A 14506-nucleotide genomic window follows, 5' to 3' on the forward strand; every position below is an offset into this window, starting at 1 on the left:
AGGATAAAATCATTCATTCATTCATTCATACATACAAGAATTTCATTTCTTGCAATGTTGCCAGCTGGAATGAATGAAAGACGATGATGTAACAGTGTCTCTTGCTATGATTCCATTCCTTGGTCATGATGAATACCACCTAATATACCTACAGTATACAACAGAGTGAATGAGAAGGCACCCGCTGACCTCATGGTGCAGTGGTTTGAGTGCCGTGCCTGCCTGGGCAGGCCATGCTGGGTGTGCACCGTGTGGCTCTGACTTAATAACTGACTGGACCTTCTTGAGGTCCTTTGAAATCTGCCTACATTTTAAGACTCTGGCTGCTTATAGACTGGCCCTGGTCAGCTGACCAACAGTTGGAGACACATTTAATAGATGCTCAGCATCGGTCTGTGTCTTACTGTCTATAATGTACGGAAGCTGAGGAAAGAGACTGTCAATGTGTGAATAAATATGGGGTTGTTTTTTGTTTTGTTAACTTTTATTTTATCTACTGTAAATGTGTTTCATTACTGTGCAGTCATTGTACATATATAGTTATATGTTTTCCCCTAGTATTCTAAGTATGAAGTGTTAGTTTCCCCTTTGAGGAGTGTTCACCATATGCAGCCCATCTTTACGGTATTCAAAGTATGACATTGAATATTACGTTCCCCTTTCAGGAGTGTTCACCGTACTCGGCCCATCTCTACGATGCAGAGGATGCCAACACACCCATGCGGGTGCTCCCAGGGCTGTGTGGCGACTACTGTTCAGACTACTGGCAACAGTGCCGCAATACCCTCAGTGTGCTGCTGGAAGGCATCGGGGGCATGGGGCCTGGAACCTTGGCCCGGATTTCCAACGTGACCGTGGGCATAGAAGAGGATCGGGGAAGGTTCTGCGACTTCCTGGAGCTGAAGGACAATCAATACTGCTACCCTAATGTACTGACGAATGCAGGTAGGGGATGTATGTATGAAAACACAAACAGTGCTAATAAATAGTCTCTGGGAATACATGTTTTTTTCTCAGTCTGTCTGTCTGTCTGTCTGTCTGTCTGTCTGCCTTACCACTTTTAACCTGGCATCCTGATTTTGGGCATGTGATTACAGGCAAATAGTTTTTCAAAACAATGTATTTTCAAACATTTACCCCAAATTCTCAAAGAGTGAAAAAATAGCTGATCTACAAGCTGTGAGCTTATAGACCGGTTATCTCAGAACATTTCTGAAACTATAAAATAGGGCTTAATTGGTAAATACACGCACATACAGTACAACTTAATCCCTCAACTATCTCTGTTTTCATGTCTGATGTGTCTGTTTATCTTCACCCTCTCTTGCACATACATACACAAGTGACACAGCTCTCATCTCTGTACTCCACCCCATTTCTTTGCAGAATTAAACGCTAACCTGGGCTCAGTGGTGGAAGACTCTGACGGTTGTCTGGAACTGTGCCTGGAGGAGGTTGCCAACGGGCTCCGCAACCCTGTGGCCATGATTCACGCCGATGACGGGACCCACCGCTTCTTTGTGGCGGAACAGCTGGGCTACGTGTGGGTGTATCTCGCCAATGGCTCCAGGATCGACCGGCCATTTCTCAACCTTACCCAGGCGGTCCTCACCTCGCCCTGGGCTGGGGACGAGAGGGGATTTCTCTGCATAGCCCTACACCCCAGGTTCATGTTCTGTGCTTTCTGACTGTGGATGTTCTACCCATGTTCACTATGACTAGGACATGTAGGTCTATACTGTATGTCTGCAAACTAGGGTTGCAATAGTTAAAGGACAACTTTGTTTTTTTACAACAAGGGTTCATATTTTAGATTGTAATTAGAGAAAAGAAAAAGTGAGTGTTAAAATGTTTTCGTTTGCTTCGTTCTATTGTTTTATTGCGTTTACCGTGCAAAAATGTGGGGCATGCGTACGCATGGGGGCATGCGTACAAGTGGCTAAATATGTCTTTTTAGACACAATAACCCAGCAGTTTCTCTATTGCTATTTACAGTAACACTTCTAGCCCCTTTAAGTCACATCCAACCATGAAAGGTTGCATTGTATCTTGGGAATGGGCTTATTCTGTGTAAAATGACATATTTAGCCACTTGTACGCATGCCCCCAACCACTGAAATAAGAATCTCTAAAACCATAGTAATACTAAAACCAATAATTTTAACACTCATCTTTTATATTATTTAATTACAATCTAAAATATGAACCCTTGTTGTAAAAAACTCAAGTTGTCCTTTAATCAAACTAATGTAGTGCCATGACGCGACACGGTTAACTTGTAAATCAGTTATTTTGGCAATTTTGGAGTGATACTATGAAATATAAAGCAGGGCATAAGTGGTGAATCAGACTAATACATTTAGTCCATGATTTCACATTGATTTGGTGATAAATACAAATCTTAAAATAATTTCTGAAAAAAACACTTTTTTTCCCCAATGAATTGAAAACATAATCGATAGAATAATGGCTAAGAAGATCATCAGTAGTTGCAGCCCAACACCAAACCAAAGTCAAATATGGCTTTTACTTTTGACTACTACTGAAACTGCTTCTTTGCCCATACCTAGGCTTTCCACGGTCAGAAAGGCCTACGTGTACTACTCTGTAAAAGTCAAGAAGGAGGAGAGGATTCGCATCAGTGAGTTCATGCTGTCAGCCCATGATGACAACCAACTGGACCACTCCTCTGAGAGGTAAAGTTTTCTTGGTCCTCAGAAGAGAAAATGGTAATTAGCTTAGGGTTAGGATGTGGTTTGGTTTGAGGTTGTAGCAACTCATATATTGGGCCAGAAAGCTATGTACGTTTTGACATCCTCACAATTAAAGTATGACACAACTGCACGTGTGTGTGTGTTTAGCACTGCATACATGTTTCCATGTGACTTTGTACAGTATGTCTGGGTGCGCTGGCAGTTCATTTCTGTATATACTGTATATATGTGTTATCACTGTGTCTATTTGTGTGTTGTTGTGTGTGCATATACTATACATGAGCACAAAGTATACGTTTACCTCCTTATGAGCCCATCTTTCTGTTTAGAACTCTCTTGGAAGTGGTGGAGCCAGCATCCAATCACAACGGGGGACAGCTTATCTTTGGACATGATGGCTATTTGTACATCTTCATCGGTGATGGCGGACGTGCCGGTGATCCCTTTGGGAAGTTTGGGAACTCTCAGAACAAGTGCGTACTGTTAAATAATTTCACAATTTACTGTTCCCATGAAAGATTATTCATTTTGAACTGAAAAAGGTATAACTCCACTGCAACGATAATCCATCCAAGAAGATTTTTTTAATATATATATATATATATATATATATATATATATATATATATATATATAATATATATATATTTATATTGCACAAATTAATAGCATTTCTGCCAAGTTTGAACATGCCATGTTTCATATGGACATGATATCTTATGCTTTGGTATCACTGTCCTACCATTAGGAAGGACCCCAATGTTTTAAATGGGTGGGTGTCAAATCCAATTCACTGAACAATTTCCATTGCATTTTTTTAAGTATTATTATTATTGTAGTTTGTGTCGTGTGTGTGCGTCTTGTTCATTGGAGGGAATTAATTACATTTACAGACTACTGTGAATGCTGTAAACGCTTTCATATGGAAAGTGGTGGGTGGATGTCAGACCCATTCACATCAGCAATGATGGGGTAGAGAATGACATCATATGTTGATGTTCAGTTCGGCTTGTACTGTAAGCGGTTTATGGTTGGTTGGGTGTCACATTCACTTAACCACATGAACCCTAGCATCCCTATTCTGGGGTGAACAGTCGGCAGAAATAGTGACTGTTGTGAGCTATTTTCGGAGATTTGGTGCTCGGGGAAAAAAGGAGCAAATCTGATATATAGCCTTAGGGACCACAGTCATCTAAGTATATCATTTGTTTTAAGAGTTTAATCAAACAGTTACACATCAATTCAAAGGGTATTTGTTGACTTTTCCCATAAAGAAAACTAACAAATAAACTAACATTTATTAGTATTAGGAAGGAAGGAAACTGGTTCCTTTGAAATGACCAGAAATATAGAAGCTATGACTATGAGATACGTAGGCCATTTACCATGAGAGGAAGTGGGTTGTTGGCTGATTTACCACTGTTTCACTGGTTGTGGCACGAGGCGAAGCAGAGTGCCAAACAACCCTGAAACAGTGATAAATCCCGTGACCCTCGGATGGTAAATTGCTTTTCTACCACTTCTACCATATAAATGAAAGAAAACACAGTTGTAACTTGCAAGGTCATTTAGTTATACAACTGCAACACAACAGTGGGCGGGGTCCATGAGCCAACTCAAGGTTGTTGACTGATTTACCACCGTTTTAAGCCAATCAGAATCCAGTATCTGAACATGTGACCACAAAAAGTGGTAGAATGAAAGATAATGTGATGCCATAAGCATCGTATGCACGCAATGTATGGACGTCCTGTTTCAGAGACTTCAGGCCATCGTTAGTCTTTTACAGGGTTAGTAAACGGCAACGCTACGACTACATTTTAAACACATGCATACATGTATGAACATTTATACAAGACCATACAGTACATACAGTACACTTAATGGATTGCAGTACCTTAACAACACTGGCACACTAGGTACATTTGTGCGTGTGTGTGTGTGTGTGTGTGTGTGTGTGTGTGTGTGTGTGTGTGTGTGTGTGTGTGTGTGTGTGTGTGTGTGTGTGTGTGTGTGTGTGTGTGTGTGTGTGTGTGTGTGTGTGTGTGTACAAGGATGAATCCAGGGATGAATCCTCTTGAAGTGAATGTGCATTACGTGGATGGATCCACTGTGTTTGTGTACGTATGAATGAGCTGTCTTCTACTCCATGTATGCATGCTTGGATGTATTGATTTGTTGTGCAGTCATGAAGGCATGTCTGTAAATGTCTTTTACGGGTGAGTTAGTTTTTAGCACCTATAGCGCACAACTGCCATTCCTCATGCTGACTGGCTGTCACACCTGATTGAACCACAATGGTTGATGGCTTTGATGTTAAATTACCACTGCAGGCAAAAGTGTTAATCATATCTGTATATAATAATAATGTTATTAGTATATAATAATGGTATGTAGTAGTGGTAATAATAATTAATAATAATAATGTTGTAATATATTTTAAATTCTAATTGTTTAAATATAATAACATTGACAATCCGTGCCAACTATTTTGAATTAATCCAGCGGTTTACTACCAGCGTTTTTAGTGTTTTTACCGTGTTTTCCGACGGCGATCGCACTTGCGCGCATGGCCGCGTGTGCTCTGTGCTTCTTTGCCGAGCACACTGTGGCTGTGGTCTGTATGAGTAAGGACAACGTTTTTCCATCCTGTTGTTGTAGCGCCGCCCAGGCACCACTACAAAGTGGGTGGATGGGACCACGTGGTGCTGTGGAAAGCCAGAACCAGAGGAAAGCTCATTTTTTTCTGCAGAAGAAGAATTGAACCCTATAGAGCAGTGATTTTCACTTCCGGGTTATGTCGGCATGCATTCGTCTCATAGCAACCGAGGATCGCTCGGACAGTACAGAACGGCGATATTAATCAGATTAATTCATCAAGACCAATAATAGACGGAGATCTCCGTCTATGGCACAAAAGCACCTACTTTTGAAAAAAACTGAGGTCTCCGTCTAAATAAATACCAATATAAGAAAGTATTTGTGTTTTTTCAATTATCAAGTACATACCAAGCAACATACGAAGTTCAGTAGATGAATCATGATTTTCAATCACATAAAATGAGCTTAGCAATCATTGCTAAATACATACATCACCATTGTTTGGTGGTTTCAGTCCATGGGGGGTCCATTTAGCGGATCTGCATGAATTTCTTCTGATCTGGTCAGAATCTTTGGTCTAATATGCCTGAAATCCTGATCTGGAAATCACATCACTGCTTTTTGCAACCTTAGTACACAAAGATGAGGGGACAGATCTGCTACTGTGGCTGATGGTAGTATTGGCTAAGTAGGGTGGGAAATTGGGAATTGCTGGAATTCAGGATAACGGTTATTGAGGATAGATTATTCAGTCGTTTTTATTCTGTATTTTTCCAACAGTGATGTCGCGGTACCACAAGGTTCACTGAGTTGAAAAATGTGTTCATGTATTTTTCCACACTAAGGCTAAAAGCAGCCATAACTGTTAGTTCGGTCAGAATACATATACAGTAGGGTAAATCCAGGGCCGTTTCGAGGCCAATTTCCAGCAAAAATAAAACACAATCTGACCTCTTCAGTCTCGTAGTGCAGTGGTAAGTCAGGGCAGTGTAAAACCAGCGTGTGACATTCACCAGGCCAACTGTCTGAACCGCAAACTTGTCTGGCCATGGATGCTACTTTCCCACCATACTACTACAGTATGGAGAACTACAGTAGGTGTTGAATGAATGAGTGTTGCAAGCTTTAAAACACTGTACTTCCCCAAACAGGGATAGCCAAAGCATAGCTATGCTTTTTTATCCAAGTCATAGTAAAATTTCTTCGACTAAATGGGTGTGTTTAATATTCGTTATCGCATTGATGGTGATGGTGTTGTGTTGCCTTTGTTATGTCTCTTTACTGTTATTCTCTCTCTGGATTCTACGCTATAACTAGAGTAGAGAAGTTGAAAAAGGAAAAAAAAAGAAACAGGGATGCAGCTGCTCAAACTATTTCAGTTCAGAACCCAAATTTAAGAATTGGGACCCAATCGATTGTCGTCCGTGCAGGTGCACAACTCTTAGCAACAGAAGGCCTATTCTACATGTACGTAGAAAAGCTGGGTTCCACACTGCTGTTGCTAAGGGTAAGTGATGAGAGCTTTTGTTGACATGCTTGTATTAGTTGTGCTGGGCATGAGGGGGAGACTACACCCTGCCAAATCTAATATTGACTCTACACTCTGCGAGCCACCACACACTGCTGGTATGTGGGGGAGAGAGGAGGGCTGGGGGATGGAAAGAGAAGAAAGGAGTAAGGAGGGTAAGGGAGAAGGGGCAGAATGGGGAGGCAAGAGCAAGGAGAATGAAGGAATAAAATAGTGAGGAGGATGGGAAGAGGGAGAAGGGAAAAGATGACGGTGGTGGAAGAGAGACTGAAGAAGTTGGGTGTAAGAGTGCATTATATCTTTAGGCCGAGACTACAGAGACTACTGTACATCACTGCTAGACTGCAATAATGGGATATGAAAATATTCTACAGACAGACAGATTACGAACCCATGATGAAGATGCAGGTGTTGCAGGGGGTCTGCGCACTGTGCAGCTATACAGTTGGTTCCTTCCTGTAGAAAAGAAAATACATCAAGCAATCATCAAATATAATCTTAAAGCAGGACAATTCTATCTATATTATCATCTATCAGGTTGCGTGATCATAGATTTTTTTTATTGTGAATCGTGGAGAAGACTAGATTGTAATAAAGAGAAGAAATAATGTCCACTGAATAGTGCATAAGGCCTACTGTAGCAAAAGGAGTCTATGTAGTGGAATCCGGTTTAGTATTACAAAGGAAGATGCAACACAAAATGAAAGATAATCATCTAAGCACATCCATGTCATTCTTTAATGTCTTCTGAACATGTATGTATCAATGTTTTTAAAGTAATTAAAGGAGTTTGTAGGTACTTTTTAATCAGAAATGGGTTAGGGCTGAATAATAAATGGTTAATAGGGCTAAAACCAGATTCAGGTACAGACAGTATTTCCAGCTGCAAGGCATTATGGTATATGTAATGCCACACAATACATACAACTCCTCATACCATACCACACCACACCACAATATTCTAATCTAAATCCTCGATTGACGATTTGAGACATTTGACATTTGCAAGAAATGACCAAGAGGCAAAACATGCAAAAATTCAAATTACAAAAGTATTAATACTAAGACGCCCTAAGGGCGAGAGGCGAGGTTTGATGAGACCACATGAGACAGATATATGGGCATTCCCAGATATGGGCTTAATATTGATGATATCAGGGATCTCCATATATGGGCATAAAAGGGCAAAGGACGGCCATATAATGGAGTGTGACATGAGGCGTGACTGACTGACTCACTGACATGACATTAGAGGTTTTGATACTAACTTCTCCCTACGGTCGCAAATAGGGCCTACTCAAATGTATTTGTGCAGGCCGCATGATTCCAGATGTGCAATTCATCATGGCACATATAAGAATACTGGTAATACTGGTATTATTGGGTAATATTATGTTCGTAATTTTTGGTGGAATCTCATTTTTCATCTGTATTTTTGTCCCCTCACTGGCTGCTGTAAAGGTCCACTCTATTAGGCAAGGCTCTTCGCATTGATGTTGACAACAACGATGATGGCACCCCCTACAGTATCCCTTCAGACAACCCCTTCCTGGAGGAGAAGGAAGCACTCCCAGGTAAGGCTTGTGCCAAATAAACACAGTGGCCCACTACATCTACCAAGACACAGAACAAATCTAATGTCATTATATATGGTAAGACTTTATACTGGAACTCCACTCAAACCATTCATAACACCTTCATAGCAGTTGGATATGGATTTACTAGAAGCACAGACATTAATACCGATTCCATCATTCCATGTATGTGCTTGCATTAGTTTATGCTCAGTCAAGATGTCAACAATGTATTGCAGTGATTGCATTGTATTGTATTGCATTTGGCGGTGTGGCCCAAATGTGATACAGACTCTGAGATCAAACCCCCCACACCCCAGAGCAGAAAGACTATAATACACAGTACTTATTTGTACATGATAAATAGACATATGATCCACTCATAGGCAGAACCTAAATACATAGAAATTAAAAGAACACAAAGAACCTGCATTTAAAGACATGCTGACATAGGGAAAACTTAAATGCTACAATAGGAGGCGGCTGGGGAGATGGAGAGAGTTTGTTGACTGATGAGCTGAATGATACTTGTGGTAGCAGTGAGACATTGAGAATGAAAGAGTCATTGTCGGTCTGCTTAAATAGACTGCATACATTGATCATTAGGATCATGGCCGTATGTAATTGGAGGCTGTGTGAGCATGGGAACGGCTTGACTTCTGTCTGCCTGAATTACCACGATGCTTCATTAACGATAGTATTTATGTTGTTTGTGATAGTTGTGGAACGGTGTGTCAATTTACTTAAGGTTTGGAATCTTCTTGAGAAATACCATTTACAAACAAATACATTTTCTTGGGGATGCCGATGTTGTGAAGCCATGAGGTCTTTGGTTGATGTTAAGTTTTAATCGTTTTATAGCTGTACAACAGCCTACATATGCCCAAATCTGCCTTACTTCTCTTCCTTCCATTGCAGAGATCTATGCTTATGGTGTGCGTAACATGTGGCGCTGCTCCATTGACCGTGGAGATCCTACGACAGGCCAGGGACGAGGCAGGATGTTCTGTGGAGACGTAGGACAGAACAAATACGAGGAAGTGGACCTCATTGTAAAAGGTAGGTTATATTCTACATTTATAAACTGAGTTAAATGAAAAATGTGTACTGAACTTGAAAAACTGTGTGTATAGACTGTGTGGCTAAGTTGCCTTAAATGTATTGATGAATTCTTAAAGGAGGGAACTATGGATGGAGGGCCAAAGAAGGATTCAGCTGTTATGATCGCAAACTCTGTCAAAACTCCTCTTTAGGTGAGTCTACCTTTACTCAATCCTTACAATCAATTGAAATCAGTTTATGAACATACATTATTAAGTGTGCATGGCCTCATTGCCAAGTGGCTAGTTGTGAAACAGAGATTGATTAAACAAAATTATACACTTTGGAAAGCTCTAAAAAGGTTATATATACGTATGTTGATGGCTCAACTGGTGAACAATAACGGGTGACTTGTGTTTATCTCTGTGCAGATGACATCTTGCCCATTTTTGCCTACCCCCACAAACTGGGCAAGTCAGTTACTGGAGGGTACATTTATAGAGGCTGTCAGATGCCCAATCTAAATGGGATCTATATCTTTGGGGATTTCATGAGCGGGTATGTACTGTACTATGACATTATATGGTATTGTATTTGTGTACTGTATCTTCAAGTGCTTAGATCTTGCTTACTTACTTGTGTCCCTGAACATAGACGGTTCCATTGTCACCCCCTCCACCCAAGTCCACAACCTTGGTGTCATCATAGATCCCACCCTCCTCCAAGTCCCACGTGAACCAGATCACCAAAACAGCCCTTTTCCACCTCTGAGTCTGCAACATTGCCCTACTCTGTCCCACAATATCCAAAACTGCTTCAGAGATTGAGACACTCATGCACGCCTTCATGACATCCAGTCTCCACTACTGCAATAGCCTCCTATACGGTGGCACCTCCAAAGTTCTCAAGAAACTACAATATGTGCAAAACTCTGCTGCCCGCCCGCTCACCAGAACCCGATCCAGAGACCAATCACACTAGTCCTCCGCGACCTTTACTGGTGCCCAGTCAAACACAGAATACATACTACTCACCACCTACAAGGCCCTCAACAATCAAGCTCCCCCTGAGACCTGACCAGAGGGAACTGAAGGAGGTCAGAGAGGCCTCTGACCTCCTTCAGTTCCCTCAGGTCTGGTGATGCCAAACTTCTGGACATCCCCAAGACAAAGAAACAAACCTGGGGTGACAGGGTTTTCTCAGTTGCCGCCCCCTCCTGTTGGAACTCACTCCCGGCTCACACCCTTGCTCTGTTTGAAACCATAAAACCCACCTTTTCAGACTCTCATTCCCACCTAATTGCAATCCCACCTAAATGTTTTCTTTGCTTATTTTTTCCCTTTTAACTAGTTATTCTCTTAATAAAGTAGTTTTTAGTTTGTTTGCTCTTGTTCTTGGAAAAGTGATATAAGCAGTATAAGCGGTGGACAGTTGAACATCCGGACATCGGAATAGACATGCAGGGGCCACAGGAGCAACATTGCTCCAATCTGCACAAAACTTTGCACAAACACTGTTGTACACATAGTATCCGGCACTAGCACTGTTACAGCAATGTTTAACTCTGTTTGTGTGTGTGTGTGTGTGTGTGTGTGTGTGTGTGTGTGTGTGTGTGTGTGTGTGTGTGTGTGTGTGTGTGTGTGTGTGTGTGTGTGTGTGTGTGTGTGTGTGTGTTTGTGTGCGTAGACGTCTGATGTCCTTGAAGGAGAATACCACTTCGGGGGAATGGAAGTACACTGAGATTTGTATGGGAAGAGACCAGACCTGTCGATTCCCTAGACTCATCAACAGTTACTACAAATACATCATCTCCTTTGCTGAGGATGAAGCAGGTATTGTGTGCAGATCGTGTGTGTGTGTGTGTGTGTGTGTGTGTGTGTGTGTTGGAGGGAACTGCAGGGACAGTTTCACAGGACAATAAGGCCTCAAATAAGCCCAAAGCGCTGTGCGAGTGGTGCAGATGTTCCTCACTAGGTCTTGGGTGACAGTTTTAAGAGCAGTTTTCCCACTAGAGAATTCCAGACTTCATTTAATGGCTTCAAAGAACATAGACTGTCTGCATTTACTGGCTAGAGTCTGGCTGCTGGTATTGAGTCGTCTCTCTCTCTGGGAGACTGAAGAGGAAGAGATTATCCTAAAGGTTTATGCCAAGTCTCCATTACTGATTTTTACAATAACTCATTTTTGTTTTTCTCTTGTCATCTCCCCTCCTTTGTCTTTTCTTGCTGCCTCGTTGTCCACTGCCCCACTCATCTTTCCTCTCTTCCTCCGTTCATCCGTTTCTTTGCTCCTCCCTCCCTGCATTCTTTCCTCTTTCACAATCTTACCCTACTCTGTTCATCTCCTCTTCAAGGTGAGCTGTATTTCCTCGCCACAGGAGCTCCCAGCGCAACAGCAAGAGCAGGAGTCATCTATAAGATCGTGGACCCTTCCAGGTGAGAAATGAATAAGGATAGAACCTGCACATCGAGCTATGGCTTAGACTTGTTTATAAAGTTCTACGATGAATCAACCCTTTTTAACGCCATGATAGATCAAAACATTGTTTGTTTCGTATAATAAGCAAGTTGCGATCTTTCCAATAATTTGCCATTAAAGCTTAGCACTTTAAACTGATGCCTTGAGTAATTTCTCCACTGTTGCAACACAGGAGAGCCGCACCAGGTAAATGCAGCATCAAGCCCAACCCAGTCAAGGTAAAGGGCAAGCTGATTCACTTCCACCCCAAGGAAGGTAAGGCTCAACATTGCATCAGAATGAACTCAGAAATTGCAGAATCCAAGATTTAATTTTGATTTCTGTTGCATCTAGTTGATTCGTTTATTACACCCATTTCCCCCCCGCAGAATATGTGATCAACAAGAAACCAACCACAACAACTACAACCGTTTCCACAACGACGACCACAAAGAAACCAACACCACCACCAACAAGAAGAACGACTAGACCACGACCGACAATGAGGAAACCAGCTACGAAAGCCACAACGACAATGAAGGCAACAACAGCAAAAACAACAACAACAACCACAACAACTAAAACAACCACAATGTTGCGTACTACAATGGCGACAACAACAGCTACCACAAGACCCAGTCGTACCTTTAGGCCTACTGTTAGGCCTACTGTTAAACCGACCGCTAGACCCACTGCCCCCACTTCAGCCCTGGGACTAGCCACAAGCATCAGACCAGGTCCTCTCTTCTTCTGCGCTTTATTTTTAATCTATGCTTTCATTCTCTAGTAACTAATTTTCAGACCCTCCAGAAATGTGTATAGTATACGATGCAAACGCTGGATAATTTTCTTATTTTTGTTGTTGTTGGAAAATCATCTCCGTACCTTCCTATTTTCCAATTTTCAATCATTTACTTCTGGAAACAGTGTCAATTACTGTATAAATGAAGATGTCACATAATTGTGTATGCTAATTATCAAAGGATGATTCTGACAAATCCTGGAGGGGCTGATAAATTAAAATAGTCTTCTAGTGAAGTCATGGTGATGCAGAGCTAGAAATAATTAAATGAACTAGTTGCACTTATTTTATGTCTTAACTTCTGGATAAGTTCAGAGCATTGAGCAGTGGGTCATTCTGTAGGTGCCAGTATTTTTTCTAGACAGTATCAGTGATTTGCACTAGTGTGTTACTAGTAACTGTAACTCAGGTACAGTGGCATTAGCTTATAAAGTAGCTTCTTCAATGTTTATTTATTAGTGAGTAGAAAAACCTATGGCAGGAACAAAGGTACTTAATTGTGTACAGAGAAAATAAATTGCACTATTGCGTCTAAATCAGGTATGATGTCAGGTATGATGGCCTTATTTATTTTAAATAAATCTTTTTGCATATGAATAAATGCCTCAGTTTGGACAATCATTTGTGTGTGTGTCTGTCTTTTCTGTCCCTGCTGTCAGATGTCAACCCTCTTTCCAGTCCAGTAGCTTTCACAGTATCTAGGGTCAATAAACCTATTTAGCATTCCTAGTTCTAACAAATTCTGACAAATGGCTGGTTATTTTACACATATTTAAACAAGGGGGTTGTGTTTTTCCCTCAGGTTATCACTCCACCATCATGGCTACCGCTCCATCTAGGACAGCTCATATGACCTCGCCTTACACGCGAAGACGCCCCACCTCCCAAGACCGCAGGCCCCCCCAGCAACCCCCTAGGACCACTTCACAACCTGTGGCCACCACGGCGGTAACCACTTACCTGAGACGACCCCAGGTGACTCCGACCCCCACGCGTCACTCGCAGTTGATGACCACCCCCCGGCCACTATATTGGACCCCAAAACCACCCGCGTCAACCAAGCCCAACGCCACCGTACTCATAGCACAGGACGAGAAGCTCCGGCTGGGGGAGAAGCTGGACAACGTCGGAGAGGGGAACCAGGTGCAGAAGACACCCAGAGGAAGAGCCAGGGTTCACGGTTTCAAGAGGAGAAGGAAGCTGCGGGCCGGCGCGGTGCGGCTGGTGAGTGCTGACGGCATGCTGGACCGAGGCCGCGTGGAGATCTTCATCCGCGGAGAGTGGGGGACGGTGTGCGACGACCTCTTCTCCAGCAAGGCAGGGACGGTGGTATGCCGTCAGCTCGGCTTCACCATGGCGCTGGCCGTGATGAAGAGGGCCGCGCTGGGAGAGGCAGGCGGCCACGTCAGGATCCTACTGGACGACGTGGAGTGCGAGGGCGGCGAGAGGTCGCTGCTGGAGTGCAAGAGGTCAAAGATCGGAAAGCATAACTGCTCGCACGAGGAGGACGTCGGGGTCATCTGCGGCGGTTACGGCACAGGGAGGGTATGAGGGGGAGACGGGAGGACAGACGCCGAGAGGAGTAAGAACAAGAGAAGAGGCCATAGGACTCAGAGGTGATCTGTGGTGGTCACACAAGGAAGTGGTGGCAATGAGTGGTGAGGACTGAGGAGAGGAAGACCATAGGAATGGGTTATCACAGTGATAAGGTTAGATGTCATGATGGCTATCACAGAGAAGAAGCGATACAGACAGGTGACGTATAGGTGACATAAAATGCCACCTATAT

The 14506-nt window shown here is 42.6% G+C and overlaps 1 protein-coding gene across 1 annotated transcript in view; it reads left to right on the top strand.

Moving 5' to 3' along the window:
* LOC308290010 (HHIP-like protein 1) overlaps positions 1–14268 on the top strand; it is a gene marked incomplete at both ends in the record, with an annotated part of 29696 nt that extends 15428 nt beyond the window's left edge. Inside the window, 13 exons of the mRNA XM_080731788.1 lie at positions 666–945; positions 1387–1672; positions 2571–2696; positions 3044–3187; positions 8305–8417; positions 9336–9476; positions 9596–9670; positions 9890–10016; positions 11145–11290; positions 11812–11893; positions 12109–12191; positions 12305–12514; positions 13520–14268. Coding sequence (XP_080587914.1) covers positions 666–945; positions 1387–1672; positions 2571–2696; positions 3044–3187; positions 8305–8417; positions 9336–9476; positions 9596–9670; positions 9890–10016; positions 11145–11290; positions 11812–11893; positions 12109–12191; positions 12305–12514; positions 13520–14268 — 2562 coding nt within the window. The remainder of the gene's footprint in view (positions 1–665; positions 946–1386; positions 1673–2570; positions 2697–3043; positions 3188–8304; positions 8418–9335; positions 9477–9595; positions 9671–9889; positions 10017–11144; positions 11291–11811; positions 11894–12108; positions 12192–12304; positions 12515–13519) is intronic.
* Between the last annotated feature and the right edge of the window lie 238 nt (positions 14269–14506).

Source organism: Nannobrachium achirus, assembly GCF_963921795.1.
Source record: "Nannobrachium achirus genome assembly, chromosome: 8".
Classification (NCBI taxonomy): domain Eukaryota; kingdom Metazoa; phylum Chordata; class Actinopteri; order Myctophiformes; family Myctophidae; genus Nannobrachium; species Nannobrachium achirus.